The sequence below is a fragment of the Oryzias melastigma genome, linkage group LG17 (genome assembly GCF_002922805.2).
Source record: "Oryzias melastigma strain HK-1 linkage group LG17, ASM292280v2, whole genome shotgun sequence".
Lineage (NCBI taxonomy): Eukaryota > Metazoa > Chordata > Actinopteri > Beloniformes > Adrianichthyidae > Oryzias > Oryzias melastigma.
In genome coordinates this window covers 29,015,810-29,027,980 of record NC_050528.1, presented here as the reverse complement: position 1 = coordinate 29,027,980, position 12,171 = coordinate 29,015,810, and the positions used below count along the sequence as shown (strand labels likewise).

Genomic DNA, 12,171 nt, shown 5'->3' with positions numbered 1-12,171 from the left:
AGATGGAGTCATAAAATATGCACAATAGGTAAAAACTAAACAGACTAACAGATAAACAGATAACTAGTAACCATAGGTCATCTTGTTTTTATGTGACTGGTGCGGCCCACTTAAGATCGGACGGGTGAACCAAAAACAGTTTGACACCAGGGGGCCCGTTTCAAGAAGGAGGTTTTGTTGAAACTCTGAATTCATGAACTCTGAGTTAAGGAAAACTCAGAAATTCTTGTTTCAGAAGCGGAGGTAACTTAAACCCGCGAAAGTAGGTTAAACCAAACTCATTTCACGAAGCGGATTAAGCTGAACTCAGAATCAATCACTATGGCAACTAACTGTGAACGTAACCTGGTCTGGAGCAGGATTCCTTCAGGAAACTCAGAGTTCCCTGCGGTCTCCGCCCCTTCTTAAAATGAAGGATGTTCAAATAGGACTTCTTCATTAACATTTTGAGAACATTCACATTAGAGAGTGCACGTTTCCACCACGCAGAATCCAAAATAGCATGTCCATTCATAGAGGATCCCGTAGACGAGGAGGCTGGATTAATCCAGAGGGAACATTATTTACGTCAGGAGAGGATTTGGAGACCACGAGTTGATTGTCTGGTGTTTCCCCAATTCATTTTTATTTGAGCGATACAGTTTTCCAAGGACTCAATATTAATAAAACCGAGTTTTCTTTTCCCCTTTTTAAACCTTTAACACTGGAGTTGTAGGGTCTACATGACAGCATCTGAATGCGTCTAAGCATGCAGACATGGTCAAGACGATCTGCTGCAGTTCAAACTGAGCATCAGAATGAGGAAGGAAGGTGATTGAAGTGACTTTGAACGTGACATGGTTGTTGATGTCAGACATCCTTATCTGAGGATTTCAGAAACTGCTGATCTACTGGGATCTTCACCCACAACCATCTCTGGTTCACAGAGAATGGTCAGAAAAAGAGAAAATATCCTAACCAACTCTGTTCTTGCTTGTGTTCATGTGTGGTCTGACAGGTCTTAGACATGTCAAAGTGTTACTGTTCACCTCAACAAAAGGAAAAGACAGAGACCACGACTTTTACCCAGAACATTCCTGTCTTCGCTCTGCAGTAAACCAGCAGCCGGAGACGTAAAGACCTGACGTGACAACACCCGGACTGAAAGAGTCCTGAGAGTTCAGAGGCTTTACAGGGCGTTTTACCGCCTGAGGCCTTTATGCAGCACTGCAGACTCATCTTAACCTCAGCTGTTACACCAAGAACTGCTGCCCCCCCTAGTGACCCCCGCCATACCGAGGAAAAGAATCCGGGGAATGTATCCGCCGTCTGGGCTGAACGCTTCATCCTTCGGCTCCTCGTCGTCCTGTGCATTGAAATCCTCAGTTACCAACCAGAACTGAACAACAAACAAACAAACAAACAAACAAACCCTCACCTCCAGGTTGACCATTATGAAGTTGTGAGCCAGCTCAGAGATTTCCTTGGATTCAGCAAATTTGGGTTTCAGTGCTAAAGGGAAAAAGAATAGAATAGAATAGAATAGAATAGAATAGAATAGAATAGAATAGAATAGAATAGAATAGAATAGAATAGAATAGCAATACTTTATTCATCCCAGGCTGGGAAATTAGGCAAGACATAAAGAGATAGGCTTAAAAAAGCTTTTGTTTCTGTCTATCCTCTTCTCAAACATCTTTTTATTGAATTCAGTTTGTGACTTTTATTTTATAAAAGCTGATTGCATTGACTTTTAAAAAATCTTTTTTGAAATAAAGAAAGAAAACAAAGCTGTTACAATTATTGTATTACTACAAGAACCTTCCTTCCTCATGACTGACTTTTCAAAATAAAAGACCCTGAAAGTGAAGCGTGTAATTCTCGTTTTCTTCCCAAACCCGTTTCCATGAACAGAAGAATGGATCTAGGGTTCTTCTCTATTTCTATCCTGAATAAAAGAACAGACAGACTCCACTGTAGAGTTTATAACTCTAAAAAACAAATCAAAAAGGTTTTTTTTTCATAGAATAAGAAATATTAAGAAACTAAAATATTCATTTTTTCTTTAATAAAAAACACAAATTAGCAGAGAACTTTCCTAAACTAATTCAGATTATCTAGTTTCCAGTTTGGATCCAACTAAGAACTAAAATTTGCATGTTTTACAGAATTATAGTGCCTTACCTAACTCATGTATTACTGTTTTAAGCAACTTTGTAAAAAACTTGAAAAGTTTTTCACATGTGGATAATATGTTGAATTATAATGTTAAGAACAGTTGGAGAACCAAACGCTTTGCTCCATAAAAGGGAATTTATTTTTTTTTAATTAAAAGAGACAGAATGAACAAAACTTTGGGTTTGTGGATCTCAGAGTGCTAAACATCTATTCAGCTTATGGACTAGATAATGACATCACATTTAATGGACAAAAAAGCTTGATTATGATTTCCAATACAAAAGAAGAGAAATACCAATATCAAATGCTATGCTTGTGTTTACTAATAAGATCAAATATCTATAATCAATATTTGTATTAACGTTTGTACACTGTTCTTAACTTGTGTATTTTTGACATTGTGCTTTTTTTAATGTAGTTTTATTTTTCTGAATGAAAGGCACATTAAGGAACAAACAGTCAAACTGCATTGTGCTCATTCACAGACAGTTGAAGCAGAGTGAAAATCACTCCATGACACTCCAAACTACACTACCCATAATCCCATGAGAATCCATGCGCGGATTATAAGGTGGAATGTCTATTTTTGAAAAATATGAAAGGATTTTTAGTGCAATTTATGGCCAAAAATATGTTAAGGTTAGAGCTGTGATTCAATAGTGATTAGTTAGGTCAGAGGTCTGCAACCAAATAAAGTTTTTTTCATTTTAAATAGTAACAAAAGTAAAAAAAAAAATAGTAGAAAAAAACATAAACTCAAGCCGTATTCTGTCCGTTCACAAACAATTGAATGTCACCTATCACTCCGCATGGTTCCAACAATCCATAGAGCGGTTTGTAGTTTGACAAAATCGAGTTATATATTTATTTATGATCGCCATGTACCACAGAAAATCAATCTGAAGTAAGTGAGCACAACCATCATTTATATTCAAGGGTTATTAGGCAGATTTTCTATTTTTGAACATGTTGAAGTATTTTAGGCGCCCCCTTCAGGTCAAAAATAGCTGTGATTTAATCTTAGTTTGCTAGATTTATGCATTTCTGGCAGAGATGCACCTCAAACTGAAAAATAAATTGTTTTTACTCGTTATTTTATCCTATATATGCTCCATTGAGAGGACCTCTGTTACACACAGTGCATTTTATTTTGAAAGGAAATCATAGAAACCTTTGTCAAAAGTTATAAGGCAAGGCAAGTTTATTTCATGTACAGAGACAATTCAAAGTCTTTCAAAGTATTTCATATTTTGAAAAAGAATCCTGTTTTATTGATATTAATTTATATGTATCATAATAAGAACAATAACATAAATACAAATTAGTGTTTAAGTGTCTAAAAAAAAAAATGCATTTGAAAAAACTGGGTCAAACACATGACCTTCAGTGTAAAATCCCTGTTTTGTAGAGGCCAGAATGACCATTTAAATCAGACACATTGGAAAAGTGTGTTACCTTTGCAGGCTCCACACCAGGTCTTGTGGATGATGACCATAACGGGCAGCCCACTGTTAAAACGACCACATGAAAACTCAGAACAGGTACGTGTTAAACTGAACAGGAGTCACTCGTCTCACAGTCTCAGCTTAGAGATCGGACCAGAACTACTCACCTGGCCTCAGCTTCCTTCTTGGCATCCTCCAGCGTCCTCCAGTGGATGTTGTCTCCAAAACCTGCAGGGAAAAAGTTCAGTCACTGCAGCAGGTCTGAGAACAGATGTTTGATCAACTCTGTTAAAACCAGAAGGATGACCGTCAACCAGACCGCAGAGGAAGAAATACCAACCCTGGACAGAATATGGACCTTTTACCACATCTAGGGTTGCCACAACTAATCGACGACTAAAATAGTCGACGATTAATTTAATAGTCGATTAGTCGATACTGTGTATTATATGACGTCAGAGTGTAGTAAAGTTGAAAGTTATTATTTTGGCATTTATCAAGGTTTTCTAGACCAATTTGGGGTCAAGCTAATATTTCGGCTCCATGCTAGCTATTTTTGGCTAATTTGTGATTTTTTCAGTTTTTTAGGCTATTCTGAGTTTAGCTAATATTATGATTAAGAGTAATAATCAAATTATTTGCTATTGTATGTGAATTGCCCAATCATTTTTATTACCAAGTATCCTAAGTATCATGTATTTCTGTACAGATATAAATTTCTGTTGTTTGTCTTGCATTATTGTTGCTTTGATTGCTTGAAATAAACTATTTCCAATACCAAAAACTCCCAGCAGGATAAAGACCCTAAAGGAAACACAGACATTTATTCAATCTGTAGTTTCTGAGACAGATTTATGTATTATTATAAGCTGAACATTACATTCATTCAGTCTTTTCTAAGCTTAAATATTTGGCACAAATGACACCTGAGAGCAGCACGTTTTCCATCTCAACTTCCTTTTCTATCAGGATGCCATTATCAACCCTCATCCAGCTCAGCAGGAAATATATTTGCATTTCTGTAGCAGACGACTTTGAATCTTTTTTTTTTTTTTACATTTATCAAAAGAAGGCCAGCCTGAGGTCAGACTGTCTGTCTTCACAGTTTTAAACAATGAAGAGATAATAAAAAGAGTATCAGAGAAAAGCATGCTGCATTATGTTTTAGCATTTAGTGTTTACTCCAAGCTCAAGGTCCACAAGGCCAAAAGCACACTGTGACCCCATAACTTTGCTGGCAATAATTATTCTGAACGCCAACAACAAAAAAAAAAGGGACAAATTCTTCCCTGCACAGAATGTAATAATGGTTCAATGCATTTTTATTTTATTTTAACCTCAGTGTGGCTTTTGTGAAAGCATATGTAAAGATACTACTTTCTATTAAGTAAAACTAATTATTTCCTTCTTTTACAGTTTTTATTTAATTATTTTTATTTTAAACTAGGGCTGTGAACATTAACGCACTCGAATAATCAAAAAGAATTAACGCGTTAATATCTATTAACGCAAATTAATCAAAGAAACAGACATTCGCTTTAACTCGGCGGTTCAGGCTTCCACGGCGTGCGTTAAAACATTCCGTCAGGTATTACCCTGCTTATACCGTGGTCACTTACTAAAGAAATAAATATTCAATCGGTTTTTTGTAGTTTATTTTTGCTATTTTTGTGGTTTAGATCATTTTTTCACAAAAAGCGACTATTTGATCCGTGGTCCGGTGCCATATTGTACAAATAAGTTGTACCTGGTAAAACACTGCGATGAAATGTTCTAAATGTAGAGTTTCGAGTGTGATTTCATATTGTGACTTTTTGCAGATAATAAGTGGTCAGCAAATACTGAGACAAAAAAAATGGTTGCGATTAATCGCAATTAATTTTTTGTTAATTGATTTAATCGAATGCCCTAGTTTAAAACAAACCACATCACTGCTGGTACGTTTCATTTTTGTGTCCTGAAGCTGTTTCATGCAAACTATTTTACATCATAGTTTAGATCAAATCATTTACATACAAGTTCAGAAGCTCCAGAAATGCACAGAACAAGAAGGGTTGAATACATCAGAACAACATGTAAGTTCAATATTTAAATTATACTAACGTTTCCTGGAATCTATAATGGGATTCATATATTTTGGTAAATGTTGGTTGAATGATTAAACACAAACCGTGATCTCATCTAACCAACACAATGACAAACTTGTTCTGTAAAGCCTAAGAAGGAAACAGAGAGTAAGGTAGTCAACAGGATGCGGGCTGAACGCTTCAGGATGCGGACACAAAGACAGGTGACTCCTCTTCTTACTGTACTGACATTAGTTTGAATCCAGCTCCCTGAAAGGCGCCGATCGCGACTCACCTCTGCCGCTGGCGCCGTCCACCAAACCCTGAAACCCGCAGAACGACAGCAGGACCTGCAGCAGGGCGAAAGAGGCCACGTTCACTAAAGACGTCTGCATTTTCGGCGGCTTTCTCCCTCACTTCTGCGGCTAAAGGGTAATGGCAGTGCTGGCTGGCCCGCAACTTTCGACCCGGACGTTCAACTGCTGCATTTCAAAATTAAAGCCCGTGTAGGTGAATTTAAACCAAACACTCCCTGAGCGGCTTCCCATTGGTCGACAGATTCCGTTTTCCATTTTGAGGCCTGGGTCACGTGACATCACATCCACACGACCGCGTGCTCCACTGGTGTGCTTAATAGTCAAGGTAGACACCAAAACGTCAGCCGAAGACAGGAAACCAGTGCAGAAACTTACATGTAAAAGCATCAAATGTAGATGAGCTTAACATTCATTTCTCATGTATTCTGTTTTAGAACAACTATATGTATTTGTATTACTTGTATCATTAAATATTTGTACATTTACGTAGCAATTTCACAACCAATCCCCAAAACTTGACACTTTATGATTTTATTGTGAAAACTCAAAGCGGAAGTTATGTCATATTACTTCTAGCTATCCGATGGTGGTTTAAGCCTCGCTGCTCCGTTTGTTGCAAGAGAAGTTCAACGGAACCTCAATTTTTCTTCACGCTCAGGTAAATGTACGCTTGTGTTGGTTGTAAGGTGACTGTTTGATCCAAAGTAATTGTAAGCGAACAGTATAGTCATAAGCCGAATTTAAATTTAGCATTACTTTCCTGCTATGCTAGCATTAGCACATACAGCCTCGCGTTTAGCAACCTGATTAGCTCAACTCGTGTTTAAAAAACATATTTTATTGATTATAGCGGCCTCACATCTGTTTACAGCATCGGTAATCCAAAGGAAGTGGCCGTCTAGCTTTATATTTGTTTTTGGTAGAGTCGGGATAATGGTGGTTGTTGGCTAACCCATGGTGTCATTAGCTCCCACATGCAGCTAGCATGCTGTAGCTTGATCTGTTTGACGGATAAATAATCAGGTTGCTAATGGGGTTTTTAAAAAGTGTATTTTTTATATAAGCATTGTTAGGACACTAGCAATTATAGGAAGTTAAATCAGTTAAATACAAACATAAAAACTTTAGTTTTAAAACATGTTTGTGTGAGTTTGAGCTAATTTCTCTCTAAAGATTCCTGTGCTTTCATAGAAAACTGTTTATTCCTAAATAGTTGAAAATGTCTTCTGACATGTAAACTAAGCACAGGTTTGAGATGGTTCATTGGTTAAATAGCTCTTCTCGCTTGTCACCATGTGTGCTCTTCTACTCTAGGATTCACGTGTTTTGTTGTTTTTCCTTTTGAAGAAACAGAACACTATGAATCAGGAAAAGCTGGCCAAGCTTCAAGCCCAAGTGCGAATAGGAGGAAAGGTAAAAGTATTCAACATTTCCTCTGCTGGTTCTCCAGTCTGCATTTCATTTTCCAGCATGGTCTCAGCTGTTGCTGGTTTTGAAGGAGTGTGATGGGATTCCGCATTTGTCAGGTCTCTGCTGCTGACCTCAGCACTTTCTCTTTGTTTCTATTTTTGGCCCCTTCATCTGAGGCCCCCGTGGGTTTGTTCACACCTATTGTCACATCTCCAACTTCTAAAAAGCTGACCAAATATACATATTTCTGTTTGAGCCAAGCTTAGAGCATTTTAATGTTTGGAATATTTAACCTCTTGATGCCTAAAATTATTTCAAGCTAAAAGAAAAAACACATTTTTGCTTTCAAGTAGATTCTAAATTAAGGTACTTTTGGAGTTGAAATGGTTTGATACATATTTGCATAAATTGGTGTTAATCAAATCAGTTGGAGCACATTAACAGAACCCTATTCAGACAAAACAAATATATGAATACTGCAAGTTTGCATATGTTGGTAAAACAATTGTAGAATTTGATTCCTCCGAAAATTACCTGAATCAGTTGATAACCCACTGATACTGATCAAATAATTCCCTCTGGGATTTAAAAATGCTTTTGGATCAGAATGATCTTTTTTTATATATATATCAAGATCAGTCAAAAAGCATCAAACAAATAGTCCAGAGTCGTGCTTTATTTTCTTCATGTTAAAATTTCAGTTGATAAACTCCTATTGGTGCTCAAATTTTAGTTTGTACCTAAAAGAAAAATTCAAATATTTTTTATGGCATTTAAATAAGATTTTATTAGATCATTTGAAGATAAAAGTTTGGTTAAAATGATTCTCTGTCAACTGAAGCCAATCTTCAGTTCCAATTTACTACTGGGATTTAGCGCTAACAAACAGGAGACAATGTTCTGTCTGTTTGAAGATCACAGCTGTTCCCTTGAAATGAATAAATTACAAGCAGAGATACGAGATACACAGCATGACCCGGTGTTTAATTGCATCTGACATTCGGGTTCAGTCGACTGTCTCATCTTGTTTTTTTTTTTTTTTCTTCCTTTTCACAAACACCTGTTCTTTCCTCAGGGAACGGCCCGCAGGAAGAAAAAGGTCGTTCACAAGACGGCAACGGCTGATGACAAGAAGCTGCAGGGCTCTCTGAAGAAGCTAGCAGTGAACAACATCGCAGGAATAGAGGAGGTGAGCATCAATGACGGCTTTCATCAGCCCAGCTCCACTGTTAAAAACAGAGGAAAGCTTTAGAGCGTCGTGACAGTTTGTCATTGAACATTAGAGTCTCCAAGTGTTAAGATGCATCAAATCACGGAAATCACTTCGTGTTTTAATCCTTAGAAGTCCAGAGTATAATTGACTGTTTAGCCTGTTTTAGGTTTAACTTAATAATTACACATAAAAACTGTTAACTTTGTTTTGTTTGGCCTCAATTCTGAGTCCTTTTCTGTACAACCTCACCTATGTGACTTCTCTGTCTTTTTTCCGTACAGCAGGCGTGTCAAACTCAATCACACAAGGGGCCAAAATCCAAAACACACCTTAGGTTGCGGGCTTAACAAGATAAACATCTATTGAACACTCTAAAACGACATTTTTAAGAATTCCAAAACGTAACTGTTTAAGATAATTATGAACTAGATAAATAGCATTACCTGTGATAATGCTAGTGTGAATGCTGTAAGCTGAATTTGGACGCTGAAGATAGCTGAAATCGCTGAAGCTAATAGCTAGCTAAAATATTAGCTAAACGTCAAATTAGCCTAAAAAACTTGAAAAAATACCTGGGTTAGCCAAAACAGCTAGCATGCACCTGAAAAAATAGCTAAACTTCAAAATAGCCTAAAAAACTGAGAAAAGCTTAACATTTCAAACCTTCGTAGAAAAAAGGTTGAGGATTAAAAATCAAAAACAAAATGTCATTCAGTTAGCCAATCGGGATGCAGAACACACTGCACCGTTAAAAAAATCAAAACTTGCAAAGGTGCAGTAAAAAAACCTGCAGAACAGTGAGAAGTGATGCAGTGAGGGACCTCAGTAGACATACCAGTAAACTCAGAAAAGTAATATAAATGATTTGTCATAAACCTCAGAAATAAAACATAAAATCACTTCTGGTAGAGCTTCCACTGTAATCAACATTTGAAACAGTCAGAAAAGAGCTTTTAAATTAGTTATAATTTGGACACTGGTCCACTCCCAAAGGTTAAGAGGTCAGTTTCAATTGAACACATTTAGTTTGAACTGTTAAAGCATGCGACTTGCACTGACCTGAAGTGATTCGTGCACATCTCTACATGGACTGTTTTCCTCCTCCTCTTCCCAGGTGAACATGATCAAGGATGACGGGACGGTGATTCACTTCAACAACCCCAAAGTTCAGGCGTCGTTGTCTGCCAACACGTTTGCCATCACCGGCCACGCAGAGACCAAACAGCTGACAGAGATGCTCCCCGGCATCCTGAGCCAGCTGGGAGCCGACAGCCTCAGCAGCCTGCGCAAGCTGGCCGAGCAGTTCCCACGGCAATGTGAGCTAACACACACCACTGTGAGGCGGCAGGATTAGATTCTCCTGTCGGACCAAACCACCAAACACACCGGTCAACATGACCGGGTCATAAAGCCACTGAAGCAATGCTGATGAAAACGAAAAAACTATAAATATAAACAAATATCTTCAAATTCTTCCGTTTTGACCTAATTGTAGAAATGCATGCTGGTGTAGAAATTTCACTTTCAATTCCTCAAATCTTTTCAGCACACAAACACAGGGAGAATCTGATGGGACTCTGTCCACATTTAATCTACATTTGTTCACAAAACTGGATTAAAGAAAAAAAAAATTTAAAAGTTCAAATATCACAGTCAGATTTCATACGCACTTGTTTATCCAAGAATTGAACGAAAATTGTAACCAGTGGGATTATTAATTACAGTGGCAGAGAACTGCCATCGCAGGAAAAAAGTAACAGAAAAAGAAACTGTGCAAAAATAAAATCTGCAAAAAAAGTGATCCCAGCAAAAATAAAAAAGGAACTACGAACAAAAAAACCAACGTAAACAAGAAAGCTACAATGGAAGTTGATTATCTGGGATTGTTTTTACTGACGGACACACCAGAAGTGGTCTGGTTTTCTATATGCTCTGCTGTGAGGAAAAGAAGAACAGTATGAATTAAAAAACGATAAAGAAAGTAAGTGAAAATGTTCAATGTCATCATTTAAATATGTTATTTGATTAGACCACGTGGCCCCAGGTTTGAAGGTGAATTGAAGGAATTCCTCGTTGTACAATTTTCTCCATTTCATCCTAAATATTTTTCCAATAGCTAATAATTACAGGACAGTCAAAAATGTGTGTATGATTCCCTATTTCCCCACATTGCCTCCAGTAAAAAGCTGCTGCAGGGTCTTTAACAAAAGCAGGAATGACCAGTACGAAAAAGCCTCATTTTTACTCTCCAATCCAATGTTTTCACAGCGATGGACATGAAAACTGTCAAAGAGGAAAACGCAGAAGAAGAGGATGACGACGTACCAGGTATAAATGTTGGCGTGCTCTGCTAGAACCTTGTTTTCAGCTTCATGCTTCAAAGTATTTTTTTCTTTTCAGATCTGGTGGAGAACTTTGATGAAGCCTCAAAGAACGAAGCAAACTGATGTCCAGCCTTCCTGCCCCTCCTCCGTCAGCAGTTTTTTTAGTTTTTAAACTCTTGCCGACTCACACAGGGCATTTGTACTTGTGAGGAAAGAGGTGTGAAGGTGCAGCACCTCACCTGCGGATACCTGGGTGACTCCAGGTCTGCCTGCTGCAGCTGCTAGCAGAAAGGTTTGATTTGAGTAGCTGCTGATCTTATGGAAACACGATCTGGAAGACTCCACACCCAAAGGAACTTCAAACCACTTTAGAGGAAGTTCCTGATGTGACTCAACACGGCTAGTATTTAAGAGATTCTTTATGAAATTACAAATAAAATGAATGGTTCATTTAGCATTATATCAGTGATTATCAATAAAATAAAATGTTTTTGATGTTTCGTGCTGGTCTGTCTTCATGATGATGTTTTTAGCCAAAATAGAAACAAAATTTTTCATTTTCTATGACATAGTTTCTGCAGAGCAGCAGAAGTTTAGTAAAAATTCACTCCTGAGTTGTGGGCGGGGCTGTTGGTGCTGAGTTAGCCCACCCCATTTCCCATCATCCACGTGATTACACCATCTCCTGCTAGCTTATACCCCCAACTCAACGTTACTGGTGCAACAAAAATGGAGAAAAATATCAGAGCTAACCATCTATTTGCAAGTGGATGTATCGGAATAGAGTGGAGCAGGGTGCAAATTGCTCATCCAGAATATGTTCTATGCCAAAACTTGCTCTTTTTTTTTTTAACCTACATTTTTTTTTCCACAATAATACTTAGGGATGCAGTTTTAATCTTAATTTTCTAATATGTCCTCTATCACCATAAAAATGCATCAAGAACATGCTAAAAAATACAATTTACATCAGTATATTTTTATATATCGCCTAAAATATGAGCATTTTGATTGTTGAACACTTTTAAATATCATTTTTTTATTACTACCAAATCCTAAAACAGGAAACAAAGTTGAACAGGCTCAACGCTTTTATATTATGTTTGAAAAATAGTCACCATTTGAATAGATTGAAATTATAGTACAGAATTCTTAAATGACTTTGATAAAGTCACCATAAGCCTGGAATTGAAAATGAGAAGTTTTTAAACAAAATGTGCATTTAATGCAGGAAAATTG

General features: G+C 37.3%; 2 protein-coding genes across 4 annotated transcripts in view; one reads left to right on the top strand and one right to left on the bottom strand.

Annotated features, from left to right (window-relative positions):
• txndc12 (thioredoxin domain containing 12 (endoplasmic reticulum)) overlaps positions 1–6,205 on the bottom strand; it is an 8,009-nt gene extending 1,804 nt beyond the window's left edge. Inside the window, exons 1-5 of one of the 2 annotated variants that reach the window (XM_024282089.2) lie at positions 5,964–6,195; positions 3,770–3,830; positions 3,613–3,665; positions 1,418–1,491; positions 1,276–1,345 (exon numbers count right to left, since the gene is read on the bottom strand). In XM_024282089.2, coding sequence (XP_024137857.1) covers positions 1,276–1,345; positions 1,418–1,491; positions 3,613–3,665; positions 3,770–3,830; positions 5,964–6,063 — 358 coding nt within the window. In that variant the 5' untranslated portion in view covers positions 6,064–6,195. Of the gene's footprint in view, positions 1–1,275; positions 1,492–3,612; positions 3,666–3,769; positions 3,831–5,963 lie in introns of both variants that reach the window. The other variant, XM_024282082.2, reaches the window with a different exon arrangement.
• A 350-nt stretch (positions 6,206–6,555) lies between these two features.
• Positions 6,556–11,427, top strand: btf3l4 (basic transcription factor 3-like 4). 2 transcript variants are annotated; one of them, XM_024282103.2, is made up of 6 exons: positions 6,556–6,643; positions 7,333–7,398; positions 8,471–8,584; positions 9,723–9,924; positions 10,877–10,936; positions 11,009–11,427. In XM_024282103.2, the coding sequence occupies exons 2-6, from the start codon at positions 7,345–7,347 to the stop codon at positions 11,053–11,055; spliced, it is 477 nt and encodes a 158-aa protein (XP_024137871.1). In that variant the 5' UTR covers positions 6,556–6,643; positions 7,333–7,344; the 3' UTR covers positions 11,056–11,427. The 2 variants fall into 2 exon arrangements, with proteins under 2 accessions (XP_024137871.1, XP_036072118.1); XM_036216225.1 differs by lacking the exon at positions 6,556–6,643 and adding an exon at positions 6,676–6,695.
• The last annotated feature ends 744 nt before the right edge of the window (positions 11,428–12,171 follow it).

Coding starts and splice junctions, on each gene's coding strand:
- btf3l4 (XM_024282103.2), top strand. CDS start 7,345: ATGAATCAGGAAAAGCTGGCCAAGCTTCAAGCCCAAGTGCGAATAGGA. Junction 7,399..8,470: donor AAGTGCGAATAGGAGGAAAG/GTAAAAGTATTC, acceptor TTCTTTCCTCAG/GGAACGGCCCGCAGGAAGAA. Junction 8,585..9,722: donor ACATCGCAGGAATAGAGGAG/GTGAGCATCAAT, acceptor TCCTCTTCCCAG/GTGAACATGATCAAGGATGA.